This window comes from Peromyscus californicus, unplaced genomic scaffold (genome assembly GCF_007827085.1).
Source record: "Peromyscus californicus insignis strain IS unplaced genomic scaffold, ASM782708v3 Scaffold_4__1_contigs__length_199733344, whole genome shotgun sequence".
Lineage (NCBI taxonomy): Eukaryota > Metazoa > Chordata > Mammalia > Rodentia > Cricetidae > Peromyscus > Peromyscus californicus.
The window spans coordinates 56,346,480-56,362,147 of record NW_026294562.1 but is presented as its reverse complement, the minus strand read 5'-3'; the positions used below and the strand labels follow the sequence as shown (position 1 = coordinate 56,362,147).

The 15,668-nt window shown below is 50.3% G+C and overlaps 1 protein-coding gene across 2 annotated transcripts; it reads right to left on the bottom strand.

The window, feature by feature from the left end:
• Nucleotides 1–9,899: 9,899 nt before the first annotated feature.
• Nucleotides 9,900–12,922, bottom strand: CUNH11orf86 (chromosome unknown C11orf86 homolog). 2 transcript variants are annotated; one of them, XM_052713150.1, is made up of 2 exons: nt 11,283–12,922; nt 9,900–10,683 (listed from the first exon to the last, which is right to left on the bottom strand). In XM_052713150.1, the coding sequence occupies exons 1-2, from the start codon at nt 11,700–11,702 to the stop codon at nt 10,585–10,587; spliced, it is 519 nt and encodes a 172-aa protein (XP_052569110.1). In that variant the 5' UTR covers nt 11,703–12,922; the 3' UTR covers nt 9,900–10,584. The 2 variants fall into 2 exon arrangements, with proteins under 2 accessions (XP_052569110.1, XP_052569111.1); XM_052713151.1 differs by having other exon boundaries at nt 9,900–10,680.
• Between the last annotated feature and the right edge of the window lie 2,746 nt (nt 12,923–15,668).

The following is a 15,668-nucleotide window of genomic DNA, read 5'->3' as shown; positions in this document are numbered from 1 at the left end:
ATTTTTGTTTTATTTTATTTTTGCATTGTTATTTTATTCGAGTGTGTGATGTGCATGTGTATAAGTACAGGTTTGTGTGTATACAGGGATACAAATGGAGGTCAGAAGACAACTTTTGGAATCAATTCTTTCCTTCCACTGTGGCATTCAAGGACTGAGAGACCAAACTCAGCAAGCACTTTAAGTCCTCTCCAGAGCCGACTCCTGGTTTCTAGTCTAGTCTAGGTTGTTTTATTTGACTATTTATTGATCTATTGATTTTTTAAAGACCTCTGATGGATCTTGAACCAGTTTGTCTCCTCGACTTTTTCTTAAAAAAAACGAGACAAAACAAACACCCACCCCCTACCCCACCCCCGACACACACAGACATTTGGAGCTGGAGAGGTGGCTCAGCAGTAAAAGGATACACGTTTTGCTCTTGCGGAGGACCTGGGTTTGGTTCCCAGCACCGGCATGGTGGCTCACAACTGCCATAATTCCTGTATCAGAGGCTGTTATGTCACTTTCACTTCCACAGGGTGCAAGGATGGTGAGGCGGAGCCCTGTGGCTTTCTGAGTTTCAAGAGCCCAGATCCAGCCTCCCAATCTGTCTAGTATGAAATTAGACCCGTCTAAGACTCTCCTGAAGCACCTCCCCAGGCACTGTGTGTTCCTGGGGAGGCAGGAACTGAGACGGGCCTGTGGGGACGTGGGCTTGGGAGCACACCAGGCCACCTGGCAGCTGGATATAGGGAAAGGTGCCAGCCTCTCCACACACCCACTTACATTCCCCACCCCTGGGCAGCTGCTTCAAATCTTTGGCAGTGAGCCCTCTGTGGCTGCTGCCTCTCGCTTTCCATCAAAGGCTCCGATGGAGGCAACTTGTACTCAAGGTGTTCTTATTTGGGGCATGGTAAAGGCTGGTTTGGAATCCAAAGGTAAAGCTGGGCCTTCAAAGGTTCACACAGGGGTCAGTGAAATGGCTCAGCAGGTAGAGGTACTTTCTGCCAAGCTTGATCCTTGGGACTCACAAGGTAGAGGGAGAAAATCATCCTCAGAAGTTATCTCCTGATCTCCACACATGCACCATGGCACAAAAGTGGTGGTCCGCCCCCCCCACCCCCGCCCAATAATGTAGTTTAAGAAGTTAAAAAAACAAAGAAAACAAACAAAAAAGAAACAAATGGACTGCAGAGAAGGCTCAACAGGTAGGAGCCTGTGCTGCTTTTGCAGAGGACCAGCGTTTAGTCCCCAGCACTCATGTTGGGCAGCTCACAACAACCTCTAACCCAGCTCCAGAGGATCCAACACTTTCTTCTGGACTCCCTGGACACCTGTACTCACGTATGAGTGCAAACATACATACACAGACAGACACACAGACACACAGACACACACACAGACACACACACACACACAAACACGCACGCATCACACCTCTCTAAAATTAAAAGTAACAAACAAACCCAAATCCCAGTGCCATGTCTCACACCTATAATCAAATTTTGGAGGTAGACACAGGAGAATTGAAGCAAGTTCAAAGCCAGCCAGGCCTACATAGTGAGACTCTGTCTCAAAAACCAACTAACCAAGTGAACAAACAAACAAACACAAAAGCAAAAGAAACCACAAGCTGAGCAATGACTCCTCTATTCCCTGTACCTAACTTCCCAGGAAACAGTGCAGACAAAGGCCAGGCAGGTGGCAAGAATGTGAGTGTCAGGGTAGGTGGTGGGTGCAGGGCAGAATAAAAGGAGGAAACCTCAAAATAACTACAAATCAAAGGCACGTTCGCCTACACAGCTCAGGTGAAGGCCCTATCCATCCTGTACTTTGCCCTGGAAAGGGAAGGTGCTTGCCAGGTTGTGGGCTGGAGCTCTTTCAGACATTCAATTGGTGAGTGTGTGTGTGTGTGTGTGTGTGTGTGTGTGTGTGTGTGTGTGTGTGCAGTCCTCTGCATCTGCAGCTTCCACACCCATGACTTCAGCCAATCAAAACAAACATTGCCTTATTGTTGATGTGAGCTATGTAGTGAGACCTGGGATCCTTGCATCTGTACTGAACATGTACAGCCATTTTTCCTTGTTATTCCCTAAACAAACATCTGGAGAGGACATGCCTTTCCATGACGGGTTTCTTCCCTTGGTCGTTGCTCCTTTCTCATCTAGGGGACAGTAAGTTGTGCAGTGGCAGATTCAAAGAAGCCAGCACTCCCAGAACACAACTTATACAAAGATCTTCCTTGTGTCCCTCCTTATGACTCCTCGAAATAACCCACTAGCTTGGTCCTGCTGTCTCTGTTTCAAAGATAAGAGCAGAATCTCCTAGCACTAAACACACTAGAGCAGGCAAAACCAAGTCAGGAGAGATGCATTCCAAGCCTGTCTGACCCTGGCCTAACTACATAGATGCAGAATACTTGTTCTAGCCAGGGACTCTGCCAGCACCCTCTCTCTGGCCACTTTTTTCCTTTAATTTATTTTTATTTTATGTTCATTGGTGTTTTGCCTACATGTACATCTCTGTGAGGGTGTTAGATCCCCATGGAACTAGAGTTATAGACAGGTGTGAGCTGCCATGTGGGTGCTGGGAATTGAACCCGGGTCCTCTGGAAGAGCAGACAGTGCTCTCACGGCTCTCCAACCCCCTGGTCAGGCCATTTTTAACACAGCTCTGCAGTGGTTTTCCTCCCAGGCTTCAGTTCTCATCAAACAGCCCACTCCTGACCCTCCAGGGTGTTTAGTACCCACAGGGGAAGTGACCCAGACTTCCCAGCAAATAAACCTGCCCACGGATTTCCATATATACAGAGGCAACTGTTTCCTCTTCCCACCGCTGGGAAGGGCCGGACTCTAAGCATCCCAGCCTGCTTCAGATCCTCCTGGTGGTCGGATCTAGGTCAGGAGTCCTGCGGAAGAGAAACCTGCACTGTGGTGGACAGAACAGATGTAGCAACAAAGAGTCACAGCCTGAGTCACACCCACAGGTCGGGTCTGGGTACATTTGGTTTAACTTTTTGCAGTGCTGGGCATCAAACCCAGGGCTTCGCACATGCAAGGCTAGCTGCTCTAGCACTGAGTAACTTCAGCCACCCAGATACATTTGTTTGTTTGGTCTAGTTCTTTTAGCTGCAGGAGTTCTTGTAACCAGGGTTAGCCTCCAACTGACCATGTAGCCTGCATGCCTGACTTTCCTGTCTCCACTTGATTACAGAGCTTTGCCATCAGGCCCACAAGATACATTTTCTAAAAGTTATTTTATTTAGGCCAACCGTGGTGGCCCACACCAGTAGTCTCAGCACTCAGAAAGCAGAGGCTGATGGATCTCTATGAGTTCCAGGCCAGCCAGGGCTCCATAGTGAGACCCTGCCTAGAAAAAAAAATTAGTATATGTACTTGTGAAAAACAAATAATCTAGGGTTCCTAGAGAACCTTTTGCCTTATTTCACACTTTCCTAGGCAGGTGCTCTCATGGTGCTCCTCTAGGGTTCTCTTTCTCAACAACACGCTGGCCTTGCAGTTTCTTGACTTTTCAAACATGGACATCCCATCACCTATTGACTTCACACTGTGGAAGGCAAAGACTTGTGCCTCATGTTCCCCTCCCCAACATACACTAGAATGTTCTTTCCCAGCCATCTTGACAGTTACACTATGATTTGGTGTAATACATGTTCACTGATTACATTATTATTATTATTTCAGGTTTATTATTTGTGTTTGTGTGTGTATGTGTGTTTGTGTGTGCGTGTGCGTATGCATGTGTGTGTGTAGGCCAGAAGAGGTCACTGGATTCTCTGGGATTAGAGATACTGGCAGTTGTGAGCTACTGTGTGGGTACTAAGAACCAACATCTAGCCCTCTGCAAGATCATCAAGTGCTCATAACCACTAAGTCATCTCTCCAACTATTGTTGTTTTTCTTTTAGTTTAAATAATGACAACTATTATTATTATTATTATTATTATTATTATTATTATTACTATTATTATTGGAGAAAACACTCTTCTGAGTACATCCTCAGCTCCTGGAGACCCTAGTCTGGAAAACAGAAATATAGGCAGTTCTCACTTCTCCCAGGGGATTTTCCTTCCATCATCCTCAATGGGCAGCCCCAGGGAATCTTTCCAAGTTGGCTGCTCCAGAACAGCCTGCTGTAGCTCCCCTGTGCTTCTCAAGAGAGACACTCTGTCTTCCCTTCTCTGGGTACCTCTGCACCCTCAGCCAGCCAGGGGCACCTGCTTATTTCATTCTCAGGGAGTAGATCTTCAAGGGGAGCTTGGAGTGGACTCTCATCCTGTCTGAGATCCTTAGTGCTGGGTGAGCCTTGGACGCGTAGGGGTGGGTTGACTGCTTGTCCTGGAGCTGTGGTGGGGCAGGATGGTCAGTGGCAGGCACAGTGGGGAGGGTGTAGAGGAACCACTGTCTGCCTTCCTGTCATACCCATTCCCGCACATGCACTGAAGGCAGACTCCTCCTGGGAGGTCCAGAGCTGCCATCTGGTCTGCGGCCTGCTGGGCCCACTCTCCCAGATCCTGAAAGCTTCTCCCTGGCACCCGTAGCCCTGCCAAGGCCAGGCACAAGGCACAGCCAAGGTGAACTGAGGACACACGCCAGGCTTTGAGTGCCAGACTTCCTCAAGGCTTGCCTAGGGCAGGCACTCCCAAAGGCTGGCCCTGTGGGGCACAGCGTGTGCCCTGCCCATCGCAACCCCAGGTGCCTCCAGCCGGGAGCTGTTATAAAACTTATTTCCCAGAGGTGGATGTGAGTTTTAGGAAGTGCTCTTGCCCTACTTGTATGTGGAGACCTGTCTGGAATGGGTGAACCCTGGGCTCGTTTACAGCTCTTATGCTTTACATGTATTTACTCCAGAAATCCAACGACCCTGTGGGAAGTGACAGCTCTTACTTTTATTCAACAGATAAGGAAATCAAGGCACAGAGAGGTTGAATGACCTGCTTGATATCACTCAGCTAGGAGGGAGTAGAAACAGAATTCACCTTCCATCTGGCAGTGAGCGCGCTTGCTTGTGTGTGTGTGTGTGTGTGTGTGTGTGTGTGTGTGTGTGTGTGCACGTTCACCTGTCAGGGGTCAACCTCAGATGTTGTCTCTCCCTCAGGGGCCGTCACCTTGTTTTTTGATACAGGGCTGCTGGTTTTTTCTTCTTTTTTTTGAGGCAGGTCTTACTAAGTAGCCTTGGCTGTCCTGGAACTCATTTTGTAGACCAGGCTGGCCTCTAACTCACAGAGATCCGCCTGCCTCTGCCTCCTGAGTGCTGGGGTTAAAGGCACTCACCACCACATCCGGCTGACACACAGTTTCTCACTGGGACCCATGGTTCACGCATTAGGTTAGGCTGATTGGCCAGTGAGTTCCCAGGATCCTCCTGTCTCTGCCTCCCCAGTACGGGGATTACAAGCACATGCCCCCGCACCTGGATTTTTATGTGGGTGTTGGGGTTTAATTCGGGTCCTTAGGCTTGCATAGCAAGCCTTTAACTGACTGAGCTGTCTCTCCAACCCCTGACCTTGAACATTTTACACACTTTGTTCTCTAACTTGATGATAAGGGCAAATTGGGTATATGTAAGGGTTCTCTCTTGGGATATAGAACCCCAAAGGATCATCATGCCCATTTTACAGAAGAGACAGTTAAGACCAGAGGAGAGTGGGCTGATGAGGTTCATTGTGTAGAGGTGCTTACCGTGCAAATTTGGCGACCTGAATTTGATCCCTGGAACCCACATAAAGATGGAAGGAGAAAACCTACTCCACAAAGTTGTCCACTGACATCCACCTGTGTGCTGTGTCATGTGTTCACACACATACATCATGCACAGAAACATGAGAGAGCCAGGTGGTGGTGGTGGTGGTGGTGGTGGTGGCGGCGGCGGCGGCGGCGGCGGCGGCGGCGGCGGCGGCGGCGGCGGCGGCGGCGGCAGCGGCTGTGGCACACTGGGGAGGCAGAGGGAGGCAGATCTCTGTGAGTTCGAGACCAGCCTGGTCTACAGAGCGAGTTCTAGGACAGGCTCCAAAGCTACACAGAGAAACCCTGTCTCAAAAAACCAAAAAATAAAAAAAGAAAAAAAGAAAGAAATGAGAGAGAGAGAGAGAGAGAGAGAGAGAGAGAGAGAGAGAGAGAGAGAGAGAGAGAGAGAGAGCAGCAGGAGAGCAGGAGTGGGGAGTGAGCTCTGAAGAGGGGAGTGATTCTCCTGGAGGTCAAGTTACTTGCAGGAAGGAGACTCCACTGTAGCTTTGACCCCCAGGCCCTGGCCTCCTCAGCTCCTCTGTCTGCCCACGCTGCATCCCGTTGTGTCCTTCAGAGAGGAGTTTTGGACATGCAGCACAGGCCACATCAGCTCTGACCTGGGAGCAGCCGCTCTGGCCCACTGGAGCCTCACTCTCCTCGTCTGTAAGATAAATAGCCTTGTCCAGATCCACAGCCCTCGCCCTGAGAGATGCTGGGGACACAGTGTTTTCTGTGTGCCTCACTGCTTCTCCATTAGTGCAGCCGCGAGGCCCCATTTCCCCAGCAGGATTTCTTCTCCAACCTGCTGCCAGCCTTGCAGGAAGCTGAAGAAGATGCCCAGTCAAGCCCAGAGCCCAGCCCTAGTGCAGAAAGCAGGCCTCCTGTGTCCCCATGCTGCCCCGGTGAATTCCGTTTTGTAGCAGAGCATCAAGCAGCTGTCTGTGATCCAGAGCCACACTGTGAACTACTTGAGGACAGGAGCACTGATGGAACCCTGCTGGATGAGGAATGTGTTCCCCAGAACTGAGCAGATTGAAAAGAGGCTGCTTGAGGCCTGGAAGGCCTGCTTGAGCAGGGCAGACTGGAATATAGTGGAGTCCCAGTCTACCAGCTGTAAACGGTAAGAGCCAGGAGCCCTGGACATTGACCGAGTGACTCTTTCCACAGAAGCCAGGGAAGCAGAGCAAATAAATGGGGAACTGAAAGTTAAGAGGATGTAGAGCAAGAAAGCTGGACAGATGCTTGCCAAGGGCTGTGGGAGTGTACAACAGGTGACAACTAGTGTTTGAAAAGTCGACCCACCAAATGTATAACTCCCTGATCGGGAGCCCCACCTGGCAAAGCCATGGGGTCACTGGTTGTGGAAACTGGTTGTTTTCTGTCTGTCACTTTCTCAGGTGCCACTGCTATGCCTCCCTAATAAGAACAGCTGTGAGGTTCCTTCCACAGCCCATTGGTAGTGCGTTTTTATATCTTTGGGCACACATATAGCTGTGGGTGTTCAGGAAGATGATTTCTATTTAAGCTATATATATATATATATTTTTTTTTTTTTGGTTTTTCGAGACAGGGTTTCTCTGTGTAGCTTTGCGCCTTTCCTGGATCTCGCGCTGTAGACCAGGCTGGCCTCGAACTCACAGAGATCCGCCTGCCTCTGCCTCCCGAGTGCTGGGATTAAAGGCGTGCGCCACCACCGCCCGGCTAAGCTATATATTTTTGATGTATAGAAATAATACTGAAATATTTTACATTACTCAGGCTGAAATAGGATTCTCAGTCTCAAAGAACTTTCCGCATTTTGCAAAGACCTTAGAACTAGTCCAAAACAGACTGAGCTGCCTCTTCAGAGACTAATTCCCAGGTGTTGTCTGTTGCTAAATCAAGGCCAGGCTGTTTATATCAAGTCCTTGCAGTAGCTCCCTTTCTGCGCGTACCCTGACTGCTCAAGGTTCCGCCAGCTGTTTATGTCTGGGACCCCTCACCAACTTAGAGCTACGTGCATGGGTCAATGTGACATTGCTAGCCTAAGAGAAACTACGTGACTTCTCCTGTGTTTTGAGAATGGGTAGGGCCCTGGAAATGTGACTTATAATTGTCCAGATGTTGGCTGTGGAACAGAGCAGGAGCGATGTAGAGAGAGGGGCTGAGGAGGAACAGCAAAGGAGAGCGGGACAGCAGTGGAGCAGAGAGAGAGAGAGAGAGAGAGAGAGAGAGAGAGAGAGAGAGAGAGAGAGAGCCGAGGAAAGGTGTAGAGACAGGTGTGGAGGCAGTGAAAGAGAATTAGAGAAGCTGCTGAGTCGAGACTGAGAAGGGATGAAGAACTCACGGGGAAGCTGTGGGGAGAGATTTTTCAGAGAGACTTTTTCAAGATGAAGTAAAGAGAAAGTTACCATCAGAAAGTGTCTGTTTCTTTATTTTCCCCTCAGTAGAAAAGGTCTAGCCCTCAGACAAGAATTTTTCCTAAACCCTTGCTACTCTGAGATCTTTTTGCTACCCTGGAGCAGGTTGGGAGCTGGACTCTCGGTCTGTGATAGATGCTGTCTGAGGGCAAGTGAGTGCCAGGCCCTGGCATGTGCCTCTGATTGGCCATGCTGACCATTACACCGGGGAGGCCTTTGGATGCCACAACCTTCACGGGTGCCTACACCGACAAAGAAAGCTAGCAGGTGGGGAATGCATGTCCTTCATGAGGTAGCCAGCTAATTGGTTAGGAGCTCCCCCACCCACAACCAGCAAGCTTTGTCATCCCAGCTCTCTTTAGTCAGATTTGAGCCCAGCCTGACCATGGTTCTGGTCCAATTCAGTAGGGTCCCTATGCCTCCTCCTGTCACCTCATCAAATCTGGCAAGGTAAGGTTGTCGTCTCCTTTGATGGATGGGGGAAACTGAGGCTTCAAGTGCAGGAGAGTTTAGGCAGCTGTTACAGAGACTGGCTTGAGGCTGTGTCCTTCTCAGTGGCCTGTGCAACCAATGGAAGTGAAGGATGGGCAAAGCATGAAGCAGGCACGTGGGAGGCAGTGGGGAGCAGGGAAAGGAGGCATTTGCAGCAAACACATGCGGTGCTTGAGGCAGGGGCATTGATGTGTCTAAGACCTTTGCAGCAGTTTGTGTTTCCGAATTGCACCATAGCCTGTCTGATCTCCAGCCTTTGTCCATGCTGATCCATGTGCAATAGATATTCCCTGGGCACCTACAATGCAGCCAGCGCCGTCTGAGAAGGGCCGTGCATAGTAAGTGCAAGGAGAGGCAGCCTTGCCCTGCTGTGTGCTTTTAGTCAGGACAGGCTGTGGCTGAAACCCCTACTCCCTGGTCAGTGATTCAGAGTGATAATGTCCCGTCTTACTGTGTGGCAGTGAAATCCTCCAAACACCTGAGATTGCTATGTTTTCTGTAACAATGACCCCAAATCTGAAACCTGAAAAGCTGTTCCAGGGGCCAGGCCAGGAGGTCAAGAGTCAGGTGTGTGCAACTCCAGCATCTGGGAGGGAGAGGCTGGAGGATCAGGAGCACAAGGTCGGCTTTGGCTTTCTAGTGAGTTTGAGGCTATAAGATACATTGCCTCCAAATAAACAAATAGAGCTGGCAAGATTGCTCGGTAGGTAAAAGCACTTGCTGTGTGTCCTTGATGACCTTCGATCCAACCCCAGGACTCAGTGAAAAGAGTGAACCAACTCTGACCTCCACGTGTGCACTTTCATGAGTGCACACATGCATACACACACACACACACACACACACACACACACACACACACACACACACACACACTAATTTTTAAAGTCTCAGCTCTGTTCCCACAGTCTAGCTTCTAGGCCAAGTTCCCAGTGGCTGCCAAGGACACATATTGCCCAGGACCTCTTTTGTGCTTGGTTAGTCTTGCCAGGTTTCTAAGCTCTGAGAAAACAAGGAACCTATCACTGTATCTCCTGGACCTAGCCAAGCCCTCAGTGGACCCTGTGCCAAGACATCAGGCTGGAACCTGAAGAACTCACAGACCCACCAGAAGGCCTGATACCTTTCAAAGAGCTCAGACCCTCTCCCTGTGTGGCCCTAGGAGATCCCTTTGCCCTCTCAGAGTGAGACCTTGGACTCTGGACTCCTGTTTCACAGGAGTTGGGAGAGGTTCAGAGCCTACGTGTTAGTCACTAGGCAAATAATTTCCTCAGTTCAGTGGCTTTATTAATGTGTTCAGCCCCAGTGTCAGGTACTGGGTGTGTGTGTGTAGGCAGAAGGTCTCTTCCCTTCTCTGGGCCTCTGTTACCCTCTGTCACACAGGGAGGGAAGACTTCCCTGCTTCCTTCATCAGAATACAATGAGGCCCAAGGCAGCAATGTGCGTGTGTGGGCTTCTCAGGCATACAGCAGCCTTAGTGAGGACAGTCCAGACACGGTCCTAGCCTTTGGAGGCTCACTGTCTGTGAGGGAGATCGGGGGTCTTGGCTTGTCACTAGCGGACCAAGGTGGAGCTTGGTCCTGTGAGCAGGCGATATTCAAGAAATTCTCAGCCGCGTTTGGCTTCACTGAACTCTGTCCTAGAAGTGGGTGGCTGGTCTGTGTGGGGTCAAGAGTGTTGTTGATAACTCTCATTTCTCTGTGGGTCCCTAAGACCTTCATACCTGTCGGCCCAGGAGGCAGAGAGCCGAGTGCCTTCTCCTCAGCTCTATAGAGGTCTTTGCTGAGAGCTAGCTGCCCAAACCAAGGAGGGCAGCCACACAAGGCCTTGAGTGATCTAGTGACAGAGACCTCCGCGGGTCACATGACAAAGGCCGGAGCAGTGCAGAGCACAGAAAGCCATGAAGGAGCAGATGAGGAAACACAGGAGTCCGGCCGGTGGCGTGAGGAACGATCACAGCAGCTCTAGCTGTTGGTGTCCAACAAGGTCTCTGGGGAGGTGGGTCGATTCAGGGTCACACTAGGGAAGCTGGCCACAAAGCTCTCCCACCTTCTCCTCACCTGCTGGAAAAGACAACATAGTGGGCTTCAGGTGCTGTTCCACTCACAGCCACCAGGTGGGGGTAGATCCATGAAAGAGAGGCTAAGCTCCTGCGGGAGGGGGGACTCTTCCCCCTGGGAGGCAAGGCCAGGAGGGGTGGGGGAGTCTACTCTTCTTCCCTGGTCAGAGAGCAGACAGTAACTTGCCAGAAGTTGCACTGGCCAATCTTGCCTCCTGCTCTAGTCACCCGTCCAGTCCAACATAGTATTCCATTACTATCTCAATACAGCTCTGAAAGGCTGGCATGGTGGTACATGCCTGTATTCCCAGCACTCAGGATCAAGAGTTCCAGGCCACTCTGAGCTAGAGTGAGACCCTATCTCAGACACACAGAGTTCTGACCATACCCCACCCAGGCCCCATTCCATCCTTCCTCCAGACAGCTGCTTTCAGAATGCGTTCAAGCCCCCCCCCCCCCCCCCCCCCCCCCCCCCCCCCCCCCCCCCCCCCCCCCCCCCGGTATTTTGCTTGGCTTTCTTCAGGGCAGCTGTGCTCTTAACCCTTCGCTGCCCTGGGTCCCCACCGTCCCCCAGAGAACTGATAACTCAGTTTGAAGCCGCACCTGTTGGTATTGCCTCAGCCACCGCTGGCTGCCTTCTCTCTGGGTTTGGATCAGCTGCTCCGTGTCTCCCAGGGTCCCTGGCGGTCGCTCCTGAACAGGGACCTCCAGCCCTTCTGTGCCGTCAAGGCCCTGCGACCGGGACTTCTCACGGCCCTGTCTGAGGCTCAGTGCCCGGTGGAGTCGGCCCTCCAGGGACCTCCCCTGGGACTCATGGAGCTTCCTGTAGCAGGACCGGGGTTCTCGAAAGGACCGACTGCGCAGGCTGGTCCCCATGGTTCTGGAGGCTATAAGTGCTCTGTAAGCCACTATGTGAGATGGCCCGGTGCCTCCTCTCTTAAGATGGAGGCAAAGGTCAGCTCTGCTGAGGTGACTGTCATAAACCAAAGGGCAGGCCACAAAGACCAAACATCTCTGAGTCATTTCCCTGTTGTCTCCTCACCCCGTGGGACTAGATAGCCCAGGCTGGCCTCAAACTCATAATCCTCCGGAGTGCTGGACTAGCTCCTACTGTCTTCCCTCCTCACTCTACAGGCAGCCTACCCTTGGGGACCTCGGCCTCCTCTGAACTTGGCCTTGGCCATCTGGACCACTCAACTTGTTGACATTAAGCGAAGATGCTTCCACAGCAGAGCGGAGCACAGAACACCTTCAACCTGGAACTGCCAGATCATAAATACCAGAGTGAAGTTGGGTAAGGCAGTGGGCTGGAACAGTGGACAGCTTGTTTAATGGCTACAGACTTTCAGTTTTACAAGGTGACAAGAGCTCTGGACACTTTACAAGGTGACACATAAAAACCACGACCCATAGGGGCTGGGGAGACAGCTCATTCATAAAGTGCTTGCTGAACAGGATCTGAGTTTGGCTCCCTGAGGCCCATGGAGAAAGGTGGATGTGCAGCACACACTGTCATCCCAACACCAGGGAGAGACAGGAGCCTCCCTGGGGCCTTCTGGCCTCCTAGTTAAGTTGCACTGGTGAGCTCCTGGTTCAGTGAGAGGCCCTGTCTCAGGAAGGTGAAGGCTGTCAAAATGGCTGAGTGGGTAAAGGCATTTGCCAAGACTGACAACCTGAGTTTGATCCCTGGGACTCATATAGTGGAAGGAGAGAACTGACTCCCACAGGGTGTCCTCTCTCTGCTACACATGCGCTGTGGCGCTCACACTCCGGCTCTCAAGAATACACACACACAAACAAACAAACAAATGAATAAATGTAATTTGAAAATCTAAAAAGGTGAAGCCAGGCATGGTGGCACATGTTTTTAATCTCAGTGCTCAAGAGCTACAGTCAGAGGAAATCTTTGTTAGGTTGAGACCAGCCTGGTCTACACAGCTAGTTCCTCTCAAAAAAGAAAAAAAATTAAAGGTAGAGAATGACAGAGAAAGATACCTGATGTAAACTTCTGCCCCCCCCCCCCGTAAGTCCCTCACACACATATACTACCCAGAGACACAAAGAAAAAAAAGATTGATAGTAAATATTATTTCACTACACCAGACTTTCGTTGTGTTGTTTTAGACAGGATCTTATGTAGCCCAGACTGGTCTCAAATGTGTCAGAGGATGATCTTGAACTCCTGACCCCCCTGTTTCCACCTCCTGAGTTCTTGGATTACAAGTATGAGTCACCATGCCTGGTGTAGGTAGTGCTAGGGATGGAACACAGATCCTTGTACGTTCCAGGCAAGCACTGTACCAACTGAGCTACATCCTCAGCCTAGGAGCAAAAAAAAAAAAAAAAAAAAAAAAAAGAAAAGAAATGAAGAAAAGAGAGAAACAGGACAGCCCTGGAGGTGTCAGAGGCCTGGATTTTTCCAGCCTTAGCTTTGCCCTCAATATTCTAGCAAAGCGCCTGGTTAGGAGCTCAGGCTCTGGGGACCACTGTCTTCTAAGTGAACTGCAGTCTCACTGCTGGAAGCTCTGTGACCTTGGGTTACATCCTGCTCTCCTCAGTGCCCTCAACTGTAACAGGGACCAAGAACCCAGGCCATCGTGTGGACTAACTGGGGTGCACAGGTCTGGGACACTGCAGATGCTCAATTAAAGTGAGTTGGTGGCGTTCATTCTTTGTTGTTGTTGTTGTTGTTGGCTTCTCTGGGTAGCTCTGGCTGTCCTGGAACTCACCGAGCTCCTCTTGCTCTGCCTTTGTGCTGGGATTAAAGGTGTGCGCCACCGCTCACAGCCCATGAGTGAGCTTGAGGTCACTGAACAACTCTGGGGTGCCAGTTTTCTTCTTCTACCAAGTGAGTCCTGGTGAATACACTGAGGTTGTCAGGCTCCCCTGCCAGTATGTTTGCTTACCCACTGAACCATTCCTTCAACTCATAAATAAAACTTGTTTAGAATTCAAAGTGAATCCCTGACCTTCAGCGTCAGCCTGTCCCACAAACCTCTTCTGAGGGGGACCCAGGTCTCTTGTTACTCTTCCTCACTGTGTAGCCCTGGCTGGACTGGAACTCACAGGGATCTGCCTGCCTCTGTCTCTTGAGTGCTGGGACTAAAGGCGTGTGTTGCCATGCCGGGCTACTGTTGAGACAGGATTTCCTGCAGCCCAGAATGGCCGCACTCCTGGTCCTTCTGCCTCCACCCCTAAAGTGCAAGGATTACAATTGTGCACCCCCACACCTCTTTATCCAATATACCTATGCCCCTAGTGCTAAACCACTCACCCCCCTTTCTGGTTTAAAGACTTCAGAACCTTTAGCACCCTTATCTCAGCACAGGTAATCAGCTCAGATCTCCAGTCTTTGGTCAGGGGATGTGCTCAGGGCTAACGTACTTGCCTGGAGTGTGCCAGACCTGCCTTCTAGCCTCTGCCCCACAGAAACTTAGGGCTGTGGGACTAGGGCATGATCTGAGCCCAGAAGGTGCTGCTGACTCACTGGCCCCTGCATCAAGCTCATAACTGGAGACCACCTCCTTGTTAAAAACTTGGCAATTTTTTGTTTTGTTTTGTTTTTCCGGAGCTGAGGACCGAACCCAGGGCCTTGGGCTTGCTAGGCAAGTGCTCTACCACTGAGTTAAATCCCCAACCCCTGTTTTTTGTTTTTTGTTTTGTTTTGTTTTTTTTTTTTTTTTTTTTTTTGAGACATGGTCTCACACAGCCCAGCTAGAACTTAACTAAATAGCCAAGGCAGACTTTGAACTCTTTTATTTTTTTGAGACAAATCTATGTAGCCTTGGCTAGCCTGGAACTCACTATGTAGACCAAGCTGGCGTCAAACCTGGAGATCCGCCTACCTCAACCTCCTGAGTGCTGGGACTAAAGGTGTGCGCCACCACTGCTGGCTCTTTACAATATTCTTCTTCTTCTTCTTCTTCTTCTTCTTCTTCTTCTTCTTCTTCTTCTTCTTCTTCTTCTTCTTCTTCTTCTTCTTCTTCGAGACAGGGTTTCTCTGTGTAGTTTTGGTGCCTGTCCTGGATCTCACTCTGTAGACCAGGGTGGTCTTGAACTCACAGAGATCCACCTGGCTCTGCCTCCTGAGTGCTGGGATTAAAGGCATGCGCCACCACTGCCCAGCTTTACAATATTTTTCATTTATTTATTTATTTTATGTACGTGAGTATTTTGCTGACATGTGTGTATGTGCACCACATATGTGCTGGTGCCTGCCAAGGCCAGAAGAGGCAGTCAGTCCCTTGGAACTAGAGTTATGGATGATTTGTGGACCAGACCTAGATCTGAGTGATGCCTCCCAAGAAGTCTGCTTGACCCCTTGGTGCTGGGTGAGGTAGACTGTCCCTCCGGCAGCCCAAACATGCACACATCCCCCTTAACCCTTCACTGAGCATCCCCCTGGAGCTCGGAAACCCTTAAGTACTGAAGGCTGTTAGTTACCCATTGCCACCCACAAGACAAATTACCCGGGGGAAGGAATAGAGGCCCTGTATGAGACCAAAATGTCTTCCTTCCTCTCTTTCTAATTTTTTTTTTTAAGACAGAGTCTCACAGACCTGCTTGGCCTAGAACTCACTATGTAGACCAGGCTGGCCTTAAACTCACAAAGATCCACTTGCCTGTCTCCCCAGTGCTGGGACTAAATTCCTGCACCACCACGCTCTGCCCTCATTTGGTTTTTACCCATTATCTTTCAAGCAGTTTTTGCTGCTTCTGGAGCTAATCCCTCCATGGATTTCAACTAAACCTCCAGAGAGCTTAATGAAATTTAGTGGCTTAAACAACATTAGTGGCTTAAAACAGCACACCGTTATTCTCTCTTTGTTCCTGGGCTGGGGGAAGTGGAGTGACTGAGCCCGGGGCTGGCCTCTCAAGGGCTCCCATCAAGGTCTACAGTCTCCCCCAGGTGGCCCTGGTGGCGGTCTGCTTCAAGCTCAGACTCCGGAGCTGTTGACAGGATTCTGCCTGGGCCTCAGTTTCTGCTTG